The following is a 15,900-nucleotide window of genomic DNA, read 5'->3' as shown; positions in this document are numbered from 1 at the left end:
ACGGTTCTGGAGGTTGGTTGGGTTCTGGTGAGGGCCTGCTTCCGGGCTGCAGAGGGCCACACTCACACTGTGTCCTCATGTGACAGAATGGGCGAGGGGGCTCTGTGGGGCCTCCTGTGAGGCACTGGTCCCATCCGTGACCTAATCGCATCCCAGAGCCGACCTCCTAACACCGTCATGTTGGGCGTTAGGGTTCCAGCATACGAATTTTGATGGGACATTTAGACCATAGCAACCACCATGCGTTCCCTTTGAGAAGGGCTACGGGGTGGTGTTCACAGCCCAGACGTGGGCCCGTCTGGAATGCCTCCTCACGTACCCCTGTGTGACCTCGGACAAGCTCCTTAGCGGTCCCTCATCAGCTGGTGGGTTACCCTGAAGTACAGTCCGCACAGCAGAGGCAGGCTGCATGCTTGATTCTTTCCCTGTAATTATCAACTTCCAAAGTGAGACACCGGTGCCTCAGTAACCTCCTGTGGTGACCAGTGGGGCTTCCGTCTTGTATCATGATGCACTCATGAGTTGTTACGTATTTAATGCTTTCCCCATATATTGTAGTCGTTATTCTTCTAGATGCGCACGTGACCCCACATTTGGCCAGTGGCAGTCCCTTCAGTTTGGCTCCTATGTCCTTTTATTGTGTGTGTGGTAAATTACACATAACAAAATTTACTTTCTTAACCAATATTAAGTGTACAGTTCAGGGGTATTAAAGACATTTACACTGTGGTGAAACCATCGCCACTTTGCATCTCCATAATCCTCTTCATCTCATGGAGCTGAAGCCATTGAACAGTAGCTCTCCTTTCCCCGCTCTGCCCAGCCCCTAGCAACCACTCTTCTGCTTTCTGTCTCTATGATCCTGACTGCTGTGAGTAGCTCAGCTAAGTGGAGTCATGCTGTGTCTGTCTTTTTGTGACTGGTTTATTCATCCGCGCTGTAGCATATCGTGGAATTTCTTTCCTTCTTACGCCGCTTTATGGACATTTTGTTAATCCATTTGTGCATCAGTGGACACTTGGGTTGCTTCCACATCTTAGCTATTGTGAATGATGTTGCTACGAACATGGGTGTACAGATATCTCTTTGAGGCTGCTTTGACTTCTTTTGGGTATATACCCAGAAGTGGAATTGCTGGATCCTAGGGTAGTTCTACTTTTAACATTTCGAGGAACTGCCATACTGTTTTCCACAGTGGCTGCACCATTTTACATTCCCGCCAGCAATGCACAAGGGTCCCAACTTCTCTACATCCTGGCCAACACTCATTTTTTTCTGTTTTTTGATAGTAGCTCTCCTATTGGGTGTGAAGTGGTATCTCGTTGTAGTTTTGATTTGCGTTTCCCTAATAATTAGTTACATTGAGCATCTTTTCATGTGCTTATTGTCCATTTGATATCTTCTTCGTACAAATGTCTATTCAAGTCATTTACCCATTTTTGAATCGTGTTGTTTGTTTTTGTTGTTGTTGAGTTTTAGGAGTTCTCTATATATTCAGGATATTAATCCCTTATCAGATATATGGTTTTTTATTCTGTTGCTAGTGTCTTTGATGCATAAAAGTTTTAAATTTTCATGAAGTTCAATTTGTCTGTTTTTTCTTGTTGTTGCCTCTGCCTTTGGTATCATATTCAAGAGATCATTGCCAAATCCAATGTCCTGAAGCTTTTCTACTGTTTTCATCTAAGAGTTTTATTGTTTTAGGTCTTATATTTAGATTCTTGATACATTTTGAGTTAATTTTTGTACATGGTATAGATAAGGGTCCAACACCATTCTTTTACATATGGAGATCCAATTTTCTCAGAATCATTTGTTGAAAAGACTGTCCTTTCCCCATTGAATGGTCTTGGCACCCTTGTCAAAATCATTTCACCATATATTCAAGAGTTTATATTGGGGCCCTCTATTCTATTCCATTCGTCTATATCCCTGCCTTTATGCCAATACCAAATTGTTTTGATTACTGTAGCTTTGTAGTAAGTTTTGAAATCCCGAAGTTTAAGTCCTCCAGTTTTGGTCTTCTTTTTCAAGATTGTTTGGACTATTTGAGTTTCCTTGAGATTCCATATGAATTTTAGCATGGTTTTTCTATTTCTGAAAAAACATCATTGAGATTTTGATAGGGATTGCATTGAATCTTTAGATTGCTTTGGGTCGTTTTGGCATTCTCACAACTTTAAGTCTTTCAATCCATGAACATAGAATGTGTTTCCATTTATTTATGTCTTCTTTAATTTCTTTGGCAATATTTTATAGTTTTCACTGTACAAGTCTTTCATCTCCTTGGTTAAATTGATTCCTAAGTATTTTCTTCTTTTTGAGGCTGCTATAAATGTAATTGTTTTTGTAAGTTTCTTTTCAGACTTTTCATCGTTCATGAATAGAAATGCAACTGATTTTTGTGTGTTGACTTTGTGCCCTGGTACTTTGCTGAATTCATTTATTAGGTCTGACAGATTTTTGGTGGGATGTTTAGGATTTCTTACGTTTAAGAACATATGCAAACAGAGACAATTTTACTTCTTCCTTTCCAATTTAGTTGCCTTTTATTTCTTTTTCTTGTCTAATTGCTCTGGCTGGAACCTCCGGTACTATGTTGAATAGAAGTGATGAAAGTGGGCATCCTTGCTTTGTTCCTGATCTTAGAGGAAATGCTTTTTTCTTTCACCATTGAGTACGATGCTTGTGGTGAGTTTTTCATAAATGACTTTTATTATGTTGAGGTAATTTCCTTCGATTTCCAGTTTTTTGAATGTTTTTATCATGAAATTTTGTCAGATGCTTTTCTGCATCAATTTGAAATTTGTCAGATGGTTTTTCTGTATCACTTGAGATGATCATGTGTTGTTTTCTTTTGCCTTCATTCTATTGATGTGTCATAATATTCAATACATTGATTGATTTCCATATGTTGAACCATCCTTGCATTCCAGGAATAAATCCCGCTTTGTTGTGGTGTGTAATCCTTTTAATATGCTGCTGAATTCAGTTTGCAAATATTTTATTGACGGTTTTTGCATCGGTGTTCATAAAGGATATTGGTCTGTAGTTTTCTTGTAGTGTCTTTGTTTGGCGTTGGCTCAGGGTGATAATGGCCTCAAAGAATGAGTTAGGAAGTGTCCCCTCCTCTTAAATTTTTTTGGAAAGTTTGAGAAGATTGGTATTAGTTCCTCATTAAATGTTTGGTAGAATTCACCAGTGAAGCCATCAGGTCCAGCTTCCTTGTCAAGAGATGTATTATTATTATTACAACTGATTCAATCTCCTTACTAGTTATAGTTTTATTCAGATTTTCTATTTCTCTATGATCCAGTCCTGGTAGGTTTTGTATTTCCAGGAATTTGTCCATTTCAGCTAAATTATCTAATTTATTGGTGTACAGTTATTCATAGTATTCTTGTAATCCTTTTTATTCTGTAGTATTGATTTTAATGTTCCTACTTTCATTTCTGATTTAGTAAGTTGAGTCTTCTCTCTTCTTTTCTTAGTCCATATAGATAAAGGTTTGTCAATTTTTTTTGTATTTTCAAAGAGCAAGCTTTTGGTTTCATTGACTTTTCTCTGTTGTTTTTCTATTCTGTATTTTGTTTATCTCTAATCTTTATTATTTCCTTCCTTCTGCTAGCTCTGTAGTTTTTTCTTCTTCTTCTAGTTCCTTAGATTGTAAAGGTAGATTGATTACTTGAGCTCTTTCCTGTTTTTTAATGTGTTTATAGCTATAACCCCCACCCCCACCCCCCAGCACTATTTTCACTGCATCCCATGCGTTTTGGTATGCTGTGGTTTTGTTTTCATTCCTTTCTAAGTATTTTCTAATTTCCTTGTGATTTCCTCTTTAATCCATTGGTTTAAGAGTGTGTTGTTTAATTTCCACAAAGTTGTGAATGTTCCAGTTTTACTTCTGCTGTTGATTTCTAACTTCATCCTGTTGTGGTTGGAGAAGACATTTGATATGATATCACCTTTTAAAATCCATTGAGACTTAATATGTGGCCTAACATATGATCTATTCTGTAAAGTGTCCCATGTGCGCTTGAGAAGACTGTGTATACTGTTGTCATTGGGTAGAGTGTTCTGTGCATGTCTGTTAGATCTAGTTGGTTTATGGTGTTGGTTAAGTCCTCTGTTTCCTTACTTATCTTCTGTCTGGTGGTTCTATCCATTATTGTGAGTGGGGTATTGAGGTCTCCAACTATTATTGTAAAACTGTCTATTTCTCCCTTCAATTTTGTCAGTTTTGTCTTCATATATTTTGATATTCTGTCATTAAGTGTGTAAATGTTTATAATTGTTATACTTTCCTTTTTTTATTCTTTTTTTTTAAAAAAAGATTTTTTGGCTGCACCGCATGGCATGCGGGATCTAAGTTCCCTGAGCAGGGATCGAACCCGCTCCCCCCTTCAGTGGAAGCACAGAGTTTTAACCACTGGACCACCAGGGAAGTCCCTATATTTCCTTGTTGTATTGAAAATTTTATTAATGTATAATGTCCTTCTTAGTTTCTTACAACTATTTTTGATTTAAAATTTGCTTTATATGATATTAGTATAGCCACCCCTGCTCTCTTTAGGATTCAAATGTAATCCCTGTGACAACCACAAAGAAGATAGATATAAAGTACACAGAAAAAGAAATGGGAAGGAATGTAAACACTCCTCTACAGAAAAATCAACTAAACACACAGAAAAGACAGTAATGCAGGAAATCAGGAAGGAATGTCGTCTCTTTCCATCCTTTCAGTTTCACTCTATTTGTGTCTTTGGATTTAAAGTGGGTCTCTTGCAGACAGCATAAAGTTGGATCATGTGTTTTTATCCATTCTGCCAATCTGCGTCTTTCGATGAGAAAAATTAATTCATTTAAATGTAAAGTCACTACTGATAGGGAGGGACCACTGTCACTTTGCTGTTTGTTTTCTATAAGCCTTAGAGGGTTGTTTTGGCCCCGATGTCCTGCATTACGGTCTTTTCTGTGTGTTTAGTTGATTTTTCTGTTGAGGAGTGTTTACATTCCTTCCTCATTTCTTTTTGTGTGTACTGTATGTCTATTTTCTTTGTGGTTGTCACAGGGATTACATTTGAATCCTAAAGTTATAACACTCTCAATTTGAATTTATGCCAGCGCAACTTCAAAAACATCCAGAAACTCTGCTCCTTCACAGCACTCTTCCCATCCCTTTCAGTTTCTGATGTCACAAAGTTACATTTTGAAATTTTATTTTTATTATTATCATTTTTGGCCATGCCCTGCAGCATGCGGGATCTAAGTTCCCTGACCAGGGATCAAACCTGTGCCCCGTGCAGTGGAAGCACAGAGTCTTAACCACTGGACTGCCAGGGAAGTCCCACAAAGTTACACTTTCATGCATTGTATGCCCCGAAACACAAACTCATAATTATCTTAAATGCATTAGTCTCTTATTTCTATTATGTAGAAAACAAGATTCGTTGTTACAAACCAAAGTTATAGTATTACTAGATTTTACACTAACAATTTTTTTCTTTAAACGTATTCGTCTCTTAAATCATGTAGAAAATGAAGTTGCAGTTGCAAACCATTGTTATAATGATACTAGCTTTTATAATTGCTCGTGTATTTACCTTTACTGGGGTATTTATTTCTCCATACAGCTTAGATGTCCTTTCATTTCACCTGAAGGATACTTCTTGCAGGGCAGGTCTAGTAGTCATGAACCCCCTCAGCTTTTGTTTTTCTGGGAAGGTCTTCATTTCTCCCTCACTTTTGAAGGACAGTTTTGCCAGATACTGGATTCTTGGTTGATAGCTTTTTTTTCCTTTTGGCACTTTTAATACATTAGTCTTCTGGCCCCCACAGTCTTGTTAAGGGGCCCTTGTATGTGACAGTTTGCTTCTCTTGCTGCTCTCAAGATTCTTCGTCTTTTGAAAGTTCGATTATAATATGTATTAGTGGGGGTGTCTTTGAGTTCATTTTACTTGGAGTTCATTGGGCTTTTTGTCTTGATGTCTTTTATCAGCTTCCAGCGGTTTCCAGCCGTTATTTGTGCAGATGTTCTCTCTGCCCTTTCCTTCCTCTTCTCCTTCTGCGACTCCCAAGCATGCACATTGCCCTGCTTGATGGTGCCCTGCACATCCCTTAGGCTCTGTTCACTCTTCTTTCATCGTTTTCATTCTATTTTTCAAACTTGATAATTTCCATTGTCTTAGCTTTAAGTTTACTGATTCTTCTACCTGCTAAAGTCTGCCTTTGAATCCCTCTGGTGGATTTTAAATTTCAGTTATTAGGCTTTTCAGCTCCAGAATTTCTTTTTGGTTTCTTTATGGGTCTTCCATCTCTTTACTGGTATTTCCGTTTTGTTTTCACATTGTTTTCTTGATTTTCTCCATATCTTCCTTTACTTCTTTGAGCACCTTTAAGGCAGTTGTTTTAAAGCCTTTGTCCAGCGTGTTTGCCGTTAGATCTCTTCTCAGGAGCAGTTTCTGTTGATTTATGTTTTCCTCTGTGTAGGTGTGTAGGCCGTACATTTCCTGTTTATTTGTGGGCCTTGTGATCGTTCTTTTTTGTTGCACACTGGACAGTCGGATCTCATAATGTGGTAATTCTGGAAATCAGATTCTCCCCCTTCCCCAGAGTTTGCTGTTTGGTGTTATTACTGTTGTTCGTAGTTGTAGGCTGTCTCTGTGCTGAGGACCAGCCTAAGGTGTAAACCTAAGGTCTTCTCAGGTCATTTCTGGGCGTGCATGGTCAGTTTCTATCAATAATTTTCCCTGCGTTTGCAGTTGTTTTTGAATGTCCCTGTCTTTAATGTTTGGTTCCCAAAAGGGAGAAAAAGTAAAAAATGAAGGGGTGGGGAAGGTTGCCAACCCTTTTAAGTCCCCTGGAAGTCACTTCAGCTGGAGGGGGAGGGTCTTGCAATAATGGGGGAGGTGCAACAACAATGGCTGCGGGCCTGTTCATCTGCACCTCTGTGATCAGAAGCAGCAATGAGTGATCAGAGCAGAGGCCCCCAATATCTGTACAGGGTCTTTTTTGCCCCACCAGTTCCTGCAGGCTGTGGGCAGGCTGCTCCAGAAACAGGTGCATGGCCTCCTGGCCTCGGGCCTCCTGTCTGGGGGAGGTGGAGTGGGTAGCTTCTATGGTACCAAGAGCTGAAACTGACCAAAATGAACTGCGGTTTACCATCCAAGGCTTCCCCTGGAAGCCATCAGCAGGCTCCAGAGTTCCCAGACGGTTACATCAGAGGGTTCTTCCCCTGCAGTTGCTGTCCGGGTGGGAGACGGAGTCTCACCTCACAGGTGCCTCCTACTCTGCCATCTTCCCTGTCTCTTGGTTCCTGTGTCCGTTGGACAGAATAACACTGGTTCTTAAATATGAAAGCATGTGGTCTAAAAGGTGTTTTTTATTTTAGCCAGTTCTGTAACTTTGGACTGTTTTTTCTTTAAATATTATCTCTTCTCCATTATCCCTATTATATCCTTCAGAGTGTTTAACTTAAAACATTTTATAACTTTATATCCCATATCTTTTTGAATATTTCCATCTCTTTGTCTCTGTGTGCTGCATTCTGGGTCATATATCTTCCAGTTCACTAATTCTTTCTCCAGCTACGCCTAGCTCAGCTCTTCAACTGACTGAGGACTTGTCATTCTGCACAGTTTTTCCTTTCCAGATTTATCTGTTTGTTTCTAATTATCCCGTGTTATTGGTCATTTTTTGTTGCCATTGTTCTACATTTTATTTCTGACAATTTCATTACCTGTGATCTTGGGTCTTTTTCTGCTGACCTTCAATTTTAGTGACTTGTTTAATTGGTGATTTCTGTGTGGCACTCACTGCTTGGTTTTGATGGGTGGGAGCTGGGAAAGCTTTCTACAGAGAGATTACTTTCTGCTCTTCCCTTACGCAAGGGGCTGCTGCTGACCTTGAGGGCTGAACTTGGTGCAGAAGACTGGTCGTCTTCCCCGTCCTGCCGCTGACCTAAGCTCAGCCCCAGCTCAGCCCTCACCCCGCAGCTCACGCGCTTACTTATGTGGCTTAACCCCAGCTCCTCTTTGCTCCAGGCCCCGTTCAGTTTTTTCTTTGCTTATTTGTAGAAGTGGACGAGGAGGTGACAGTTCTCCCCTATCTCTTAGGAAAAGGGCAGCGTCTCAAGTGGCGTTTCCATCCAGAGTGTGGGGTCTAGTCGTGCAGTGGTGGTGGAAGAAGCCTCCTCAGGGTGTACGAGCAGACCTAGCGCCCCAGGCAGGCATCTGGGTCATGCCATCTAAACAGTGGGGTTTGGGTGGGAATAGGGTTTGCAGCCCACCATCTCTGCCAGGAAGCCCCCTCTTGTCACTCCTCAATGTCCTACCCTCTGCCTCCGTCCCCCCAGTGCCACCCACTGCTCACCCCATCCCCGTGACCTGCTTGCTTTCATGATCTCCCCTGCCTTCTCCAGCAGTGGACATTCTCACCACTTCTGCCTCCTTTGCAATGGGCTGGCTCTGTGTCCGGCCACCCACACAGATGGCTGCTGTCTGTCTGGCCCAGCCAGCAGCCCCCTGAAATCCCAGCAGACGCATTTCGAGCCCATGTGAGGGGCCTTCAGGCATTAGCATAGATGCTGGGATCACTTTGCTTGGCCCGGTGTCCCTCATCTATTTGACATGTGGTGCACTCCCTCAGGAGGGAGCCTGTCCACACTGGGCCCCCCGTACCTGGGCCGACCCAGCCAAGCCAGGACCCTCCTGAACTTAACGCTCTGAGGTGGGCTGGGCCGACGCAGCCGGCTGGGGGACGTACCGTTAGCCTCCAGTCTGTGAGTACCGTTCCTGCCTTTACATCAAGGTAAGCCTGGAATTCATTAACTTCCAACCCCTTCCACCATATCCTTGTGGCCCAGACCTCCCTCTTCTCTGGGTTAGTGCAGTGGCCCCTAACTCTCTCTTTTTCTGCCTTTGCCCCCCTACACTCTGCTCTCAAAATGACCAGACAGCCATTTAGAACGCGCACTGATGAGTGATTTCTCTACTCAAAGCCCTCCTGTGACGCCCCATCCACTCTTCACCTCTTCAGGGGCAGAAGCTCACAGCCTGTCTGCCCCGGCCTCCTGCCGGGCTACCCCTGCCCTCTGTGCCGGCCACACAGGCCCCCTGGCCGTGTCCTCTGCCTCTCGCTGTTCCTCTGCCCGGACACTCATTGCCATATCTCTGCAAGGCTTTCCCTCCCTCCTTCAGAGCTCTGCTTGGAGGGGCCTGTCAGGAGGGCGTCCCCAACCACCTTCCTGAAAGAGCGTCTTGTACCAACAGCACCGCCACCTGCATCACCACCACCACTACCACCATCAGCATCACCTCCGCCACCACCACCAGTACCAACACCATCACCAGCACCAGCGGCACCGCCAGCCCCACACCCACATCACCACCAGCACCGGCACCAGCAGCGCCAGCCCCACACCCACATCGCCAGCGCCAGTGGCAGCAGCGCCCCAGCCCCTCTTCGTCAGAGCCTGAGCGTCACCTAGTGCAGGATTCCTTTACAGTTTCCTTTCAGCATGTGCTTCCTTCAAGTCTCGTTCCTGAACACGCCAAACTCGTTTCCGACCCGCTCTAAGCCCTGGGCACTGTCCAGGGTGCTGTCCTCCGGGTGCCGGCCCGGGAGACTTCTGCACAGGCGCCTCCATGTTGACTCGCGCTCCCACGCGGGCAGTGGATGTTCTGGCCCCACCCAAGCCTGTGCTCCAGAAGGAGGGGGGTGGACGTGGGTGTCCCAGGGGTGCCCCCCACTATCTTTCCCCGGCCTTTCAGTGTTCTCACAGGGTGGCCCCTGTCCTGTAAATGGCGCGTGCTTTGTGAGTCCAGCCTACAGTCTCTCATTTGACCAGAGCGTTTAGCCCATTGACTCAGGTTTCAATCTGTAATTGCGTTACATGCTCGGTTCAGTGGTACCCTTGAGTTTTGAGCCCAGGTGTGGATGACACGGTCAGCCGGCTTCACCGCGTCTCACACGGGATCATCCCGAGGTCAATGGCCGCGTCTCACACGGGATCATCCCGAGGTCAATGGCTGCGTCTCACACGGGATCATCCCGAGGTCAATGGCCGCGTCTCACACGGGATCATCCCGAGGTCAATGGCTTTGTGGTCTGATTTTGGAGCTTGGTGTCTCCTGCAGGTGAGGGGCGCCGCTTTCCGGTGTTCGGGGGGTTTGAGTTGAGCGCGCGTCAAGGTGGGGATTCTGAGTCCGAGGCCGCAGTGCGGCCTGCAGGGGGCGCCTATGCTTATTTCTCCTCAGTGCCTCGGGATGTTAGTTGGGGTTTTCAGACCTTTGCTGTGGTCTCAGACCGCAAGCCCGGCGAGCGTCGGGGTGCGTTCGGGAATCGTGTTCTCTGTGCAGAGCCCCGTGCCGGAGGCTGTGCTCTCGCAGGGCCGGCTGTACGCTGGCTCCCATGCTGGGGCTGCCGCTGCGAGCGCCTCAGACACTAGGCAGAGGGTTCAGAGGTCAGAGGGGCTGTTCGGGGTGGAGTCTGGCTGCTGCGCCACTGCTCACCAGTGGCCGCCCTCTGCCAAACCAGCCAGCTCCTCTGTCTGGTACTCAGTGTCAGGGCTCCTGCCAAATACATGAAGCAAATCAGGCTTCTCAATCACTTGAAGTCCCGCTGCCCCTGCCCTGCACCCCAGGGCCGCTTGCTGGGTGCCTGCGGGGCAGGAACGTCTGTGCCCCTGGACTCCCAGGGATCTGGACAGGGTGGCGCTCCAGTGACGTGCAGGGAGCCAGGGATGCGGGATGCGGGTGCGGCGCCTGGTGGGGTGCGGGCTGGCACCCCCACTGGGGAGCACTGTGCCCGTAAGTGCATGGAGCGCGTCTGCTGGGAACCTCGGGCACACGAGCCCCCTCCTAGCACCCGTGCCGTCTGTCGAGCAGGGCTCCGCTGGGCTTCCAACCCCTGACTGGGAGCGACTGCTTCCACTCCTTCCTCCCTGAGGTCAAGGGTCAAGATGACCGTGGGGGATAGAAATCTGTTGTGGAGAGGATGAGTTGGGGGGGTCCGAGGTCGAGCTCGTGGGGAGGGGTGTCAGGGAGGAGAGGGGCGCCATCAGAGGAGACAGGCCAGTGGGGGGTTGGGGCGGGAGCCTGGGGGTCAAGGGCACATGCGGGGCAAGGAACAGGAGCAAAGTCACGGGCCCCCAGGTGCAGGGATGGGCAGACAGGGCCCTGGACGGCAGGGAGGGGGGGCGGCTGCGAGGACGGGTAGGCGCTGGTGGGAAACGCGAGAGCCCTTTCCAGGCGTGTCTGCAAGCCGGCGGGGGCGGGCCCAAGAGAACCGTGTCCTTGGGTGGAAGGGGGAGCACGTCTGCTGGGGCAGAGGGACAAGGGGCACAGAGGGGAGACTGGTGACAGAGACCCCGCGGCAGGTGCGCGGAGCTCGGGGGAGGGCCTGAGGAAGCCGCTTGGACGGGACACGGAGGGTCACCTGTGCTGACTCGAGCGAGGACCGAGGCCGTGGGGAGCCCGGGGGGCCGCCCAGAGCAACCTTCAGGTGGACAGGTGACCCTAAGGGAATGGAGAGGGTGGGCGAGTGGATCTCCACGAGGGAGAGAAAGGGCCCGAGAGCCGAGAACCGGCCGGAGCAGGCTGAGGAGGGCAGAGGGCGTGGCGCTGGGCGGTGGGCGGCCGAGGGCTCTGCGTCTAAGGAGGCCAAGCAGGAGAAAGAGTGGTCTGGGGGCGTCAAGGGAGCAGGCAGTCCCCTGAGGGACCAGCCGGGATCCACACCAGCAGGACGAGGTCGTGCACCCCGACCTCAGACAAGGGCTAGGGCAGGTCGGGAGTGAGGCCTCAGGGCCCCCCCTGCGAGGCCAGGGGCCTCGATGGTCAGAGGCCCCGGGGGGGGCGGTAATGCTGGTCCTCTGAGTTCCCCATGTGCCGTGTGTGTGCGCGCCGCGTGTGTGTGCGCGTGGTGGTCCACTGGCTCCTCCCCGCAGGGTGACACCTGCTCATCAGGGAAGTCTGGTGGCCCATCTGCCGGCCCCGCCTTCACCCGGCGCCTGCCCAGGACACACAGACCACAGCACCGGGTGTCAGGTCTCCTGCTGGTCTTTATTCAAGAGCTGGGATGGGAACGCGAGGAGGCAGGTGTTGGTCTCAGCGCCGGCGACCCGGCGGCCCCGGGCGGCTGCCTGGCGACCAGGTCTGAGGTATTTCACGGCCGGGGTGTGGCTGTCGTGCAGCGCGGCCGCCGGGCCGGGGGCCAGTCTCTGCGCGGAGGTCGCCGGCGGCGGGGCTCAGGGGGCTCGGAGGCCCCGGCGTCAGACGCAGTTGTCGGGGACGCACGCGGCCTCCTCCTCCAGCCCCGGGCAGGGCGCCCCGTGGTTGGCGGGCCGCGCACGGACGTAGCGCGTCCTGCTCTTGGCCCCGGGCCGCCCGCACGGGCCTGCGCACAGCCCCCAGGACGACCACAGCGACACCTCGCAGTCCAGCGGCGTCTCCGGAGCTGGGGGCGCAAGGAGGACGGTGAGCGAGGCGGGGCTGCGGGAGAGGAAGGGGGTCCTCGCCCGACACCGCCTCCGAACTTGGCCGGGAAACTCCTGATTTTATCATTGCGCTTTCCAGCCACCTCCAGGGCGACGCCACCAAGCACACCCCCGAAAAGCCACCCCCGAGCGACTGGGTGAAGGTTTCCGCCCTGAGAGCCCGATGCCGGCTGGATCCCCGCTCTCCGGGGTGCGGGGCGTGGGGCTGGGGGAGAGCGGAGATCCTGTCGTGAAACGTTCTCTGACGTGGGCACAGACCGGCAGGGTCTCCACCGCTGCGCTGCTGTTCCAGGTGCGGACCCTTCGGGAGGCTGGCCACACTGGGGCCGCGGCCCCCCTCGCTCGCCCGGCACCTGCGCACCGCTCGCCCCTCCCCCGCGGGCGGCACCGCCCCCACCGACCCGCTGCCAGGAGGGCACACAGGGGTCAGCGGGGACACCGGGCGGGGCCTGGGGCCTCTCCGACTCACTCTGGGCTGTGGAAGTGTGAAAGGCTTTCAGTTGAAAATGCTGGGCACGAGTTAACTCTTCAGTTTGGAGTCGAATGAACCAAATCCCAAATCTCTCAGAACCAGCGTCCCAACCAAATGCTCCCATCCTGCTTTTGAAGCCGCTCGGAGACGCGGGTTCACGCAGCCCCGGCGGCGCTGCCCCGCCCTCTGAGCACCGGCAGCCTCTCCCGGTTTGACCCGTCCTCACACTCCACGCGGCCACGCAACCCAGCTCTGTGGCCTGGCGACGGGTGCTCTGCGTGGGGCGGGCCGGCGGCGCAGGGCTGAGCCCTGGACCAAGGGCCCTGGGGGCGGGGCGCACGCGGGGGCGGGGCTGCCCCTGTGAAAGCAGCGGGTGTCACTTCACAGGCGTTCCCCCTGCGGCGGGCACTGGCCTTCGAGGGTTATTTAGGGTGAGAGGTAAGAGCTGGAGCGGGAGCTCAGGGCCAGGTGATGTCCGAGCAAGTCCCGACTGACCCCCAAACCCAAGTGCTGCTCCTGCTCCGGCGCAGCCAGTGGTGAATGTCGCGGCTGCCCGCCAGCCCGAGCGCCTGCAACCCAGGAGCACGCATGTGAAGCGGGGCTGGGGGGTGGCCGTGGGCGCTACGGAGGGGTGGGAGCTGGGCTCACCTGGCAGGCTGTCGGCGACCTCGTTGCCCCCGCCCCCGAAGCCCGGGGCGGGCGGGAAGGCCCTGGGGCTGTGCGGGAGCCGCGCCAGGGTCACCGTAGCGATGGGAGGCAAAGACTTAAGCCGCGGGTAGTAGAAGGAGTTCGCGGGGTGGCTGGGAGAGGAGGCCGTGATCTGCAGGAGGGGCCCGGCCCGGAGATGGGTCAGGAAGGGCCAGCCCCGCCCCCTCACTGTCCTCCCGGGGAGCGCCGCCCAGAGAGCTGCCATCCCCTCACCTCGGTCACCGTGTCCTGCGGGACGGTCGCGAACTTGGGGGATGAGAAGGTGAAGCCGCTGTCGGTCCCGGCATCGTAAGGGTGGAGGTCCACCACCACCTGCTCCCTCCAGCGGCCCCCGTCACACAGGTCCAGGCTGTCGATGCCCACGAACCAGTCGGGGCTGGGGACGATGCGGACCACGAAGGACACCTGGGGGCCGAGGGCTCAGCGGCAGCCCCCGCGCCCCCCTCCTGCCCGCCCGCCCACCGTCCACGCCGCCCCACTCACGAGCGAGTGCCTCGAGTGGGCCTCAAACTCCGCGGACGTCTGCCCGGTGCCGCTGGGCACGGCTGGGGCCGAGAACACGCCATGCACGCTCTGCAGCTTCTCCCCGGCAGCTTCCATCTCCCGCATCAGTGCCCAGGCCTCGCTGCGCTCCGCGAAGTCCCTCAGCCCATTGCTCACATACTGGCCCTTCCTCCACAGGCTGTAGTCGGGGCTGTGCGCTGCCCCTGCGCACCACCACCACCCACCCGTGTAAGCATCACCCCTGGGCACCGTCCCGCCCCTCGTGGGGCCGGGCGGGATGTCCCGCAGGTGGCCTCACACTGCCCGGCGCCTCGCGGGTAGGACGGGCAGCCGGCCGGCCCTTCCCGTGACCCAGGCCACCCTGCCCCGCCACGTCCCCGAAGCCCAGGACACTGCTGCTGGCACACAGTAGGCACTCAGCCAGGACCTCCTGCACTGAAGTGAATTGGGTGAGGTCCCCTCCACGCTGTGAAGTGCGGGGCCACGGTCAGATGACTGTACCCTCCCGAGCAGTGGGGGTCACCGCCAGGCCCGCCGGGCACGGGACGGCAGGGACTGCACTCACCCAGCAGGGATGACCACTGCGCGGGTGGGCGGAACAGCGGGTACTGCTTGGGGAAGGATGCCTGGCTCCACTTGCCCGTGAAGGTGATGCTGTACTTGGCCAGGGGCTGGGCCGTGCACATGGACTCTCCCCCCAGCGGCTGGCCGGCCGAGCAGCCAAGTGTGGCCAGGAGGAGGGCCCAGAGGGCTCCGCCCCAGGGGGCAGCCGGACTCGGGGTTCCCATCACCTACGAGAAGGGGGGCCACATGCTGCACCGCTGGTCCCCGATGCCCTGCGCACGGCCCCTGGTTACAGGTCCCCGAGGACGCCGGGCACCTCCCTCCACGTTCCCTCTCCAGGCTCCAGCTGGGCCTCACCGCGTGGCTGGAAAGCCAAGCCGTGTTGGGTTACAGGAACCCAAGGTGCCTGGCCGGTTACACCTGGCACGGAGCTCACAGCCAGCTCAGCGCCCTGCGGCTTTCCTGGGGGAAACACCTCTGGCGCTGCCGTCTGAGGGAACCCCGGGAACCAGGAGGGTCGCCGTGCCCCGGACTAGATGGGCCTCCCTCTTGGGGTGCTGCCCCTCTTGGGGTGCTGCGGGTTTCTGGGCGGGGGCAGCGCCAGGAGGCCAGTGCGGCTGCGGGGCCGGGGCCAGCGCACGCAGTACTCACCCAGCAAGAGCGACTGGAGGCTGTGGGCAGCCGAACGTCCCAGCACGAGCCCAGAGCTCCAATTTATGCTGCAGACGCGGCACCCAGCCGGCCAATGAGGCCCCAGGTCCGCCACCGTGGCCGCCGGAGAGGAGCGGCAGATAGGACGAGGGGAGAGGGAGAGAAAGGGACCTCAGTGCTGGAGCTGGCCTGGCCGCCCGCCTGCTCTGACGCGAGCAGATGCTGCTTCAGCGCTGAGGTCACTCCTCCCTTGGGCGCCGGCCACTCGCCGCACCCCTTCCTTTGTCTTTTCCTCCCGCCCCCCCTCTCCCCCCAGTTCTCTCCTTTCCCATCAGGCCCTCCCTGGCGTCTCCCCGGAGGGGGTGCCAAAGGCAGCAGCTGGGAAGAGAGCTGGGCCAGGGCCGCCAGCGCGCACTGCCCGCAGGGCAGGCTGGGACGTGGGGGCCACAGTCAGGCCTGACACCTGTCCGTCTGAGTGCTGGGGGCGGGCGGGGAAGCAGGGGTCCTG

The 15,900-nt window shown here is 53.1% G+C and overlaps 1 protein-coding gene across 3 annotated transcripts; it reads right to left on the bottom strand.

Moving 5' to 3' along the window:
- Positions 1 to 12,040: 12,040 nt before the first annotated feature.
- Positions 12,041 to 15,596, bottom strand: SPON2 (spondin 2). 3 transcript variants are annotated; one of them, XM_060013132.2, is made up of 6 exons: positions 15,393 to 15,596; positions 14,743 to 14,968; positions 14,157 to 14,380; positions 13,887 to 13,919; positions 13,614 to 13,785; positions 12,041 to 12,453 (listed from the first exon to the last, which is right to left on the bottom strand). In XM_060013132.2, the coding sequence occupies exons 2-6, from the start codon at positions 14,963 to 14,965 to the stop codon at positions 12,269 to 12,271; spliced, it is 837 nt and encodes a 278-aa protein (XP_059869115.1). In that variant the 5' UTR covers positions 14,966 to 14,968; positions 15,393 to 15,596; the 3' UTR covers positions 12,041 to 12,268. The 3 variants fall into 3 exon arrangements, with proteins under 3 accessions (XP_059869115.1, XP_059869113.1, XP_059869114.1); XM_060013130.1 differs by having other exon boundaries at positions 13,887 to 14,078; positions 15,393 to 15,592; XM_060013131.2 differs by lacking the exon at positions 13,614 to 13,785 and having other exon boundaries at positions 13,887 to 14,078; positions 15,393 to 15,589.
- Between the last annotated feature and the right edge of the window lie 304 nt (positions 15,597 to 15,900).

This window comes from Delphinus delphis, chromosome 5 (assembly GCF_949987515.2).
Source record: "Delphinus delphis chromosome 5, mDelDel1.2, whole genome shotgun sequence".
Lineage (NCBI taxonomy): Eukaryota > Metazoa > Chordata > Mammalia > Artiodactyla > Delphinidae > Delphinus > Delphinus delphis.
Note: the sequence above shows the minus strand (reverse complement) of the source record. Positions and strands in the feature narration are given on the sequence as shown.

Excerpts from the sequence above, each read along its gene's own strand:
- SPON2 (XM_060013130.1), bottom strand. The coding sequence starts at position 14,965 with ATGGGAACCCCGAGTCCGGCTGCCCCCTGGGGCGGAGCCCTCTGGGCC. Across the intron at positions 14,079-14,156 it reads CCCACTCGAGGCACTCGCTC|GTGTCCTTCGTGGTCCGCAT; the intron begins GTGAGTGGGGCG and ends CTCGGCCCCCAG. Across the intron at positions 12,454-13,613 it reads GGTCGCCGACAGCCTGCCAG|CTCCGGAGACGCCGCTGGAC; the intron begins GTGAGCCCAGCT and ends TTGCGCCCCCAG.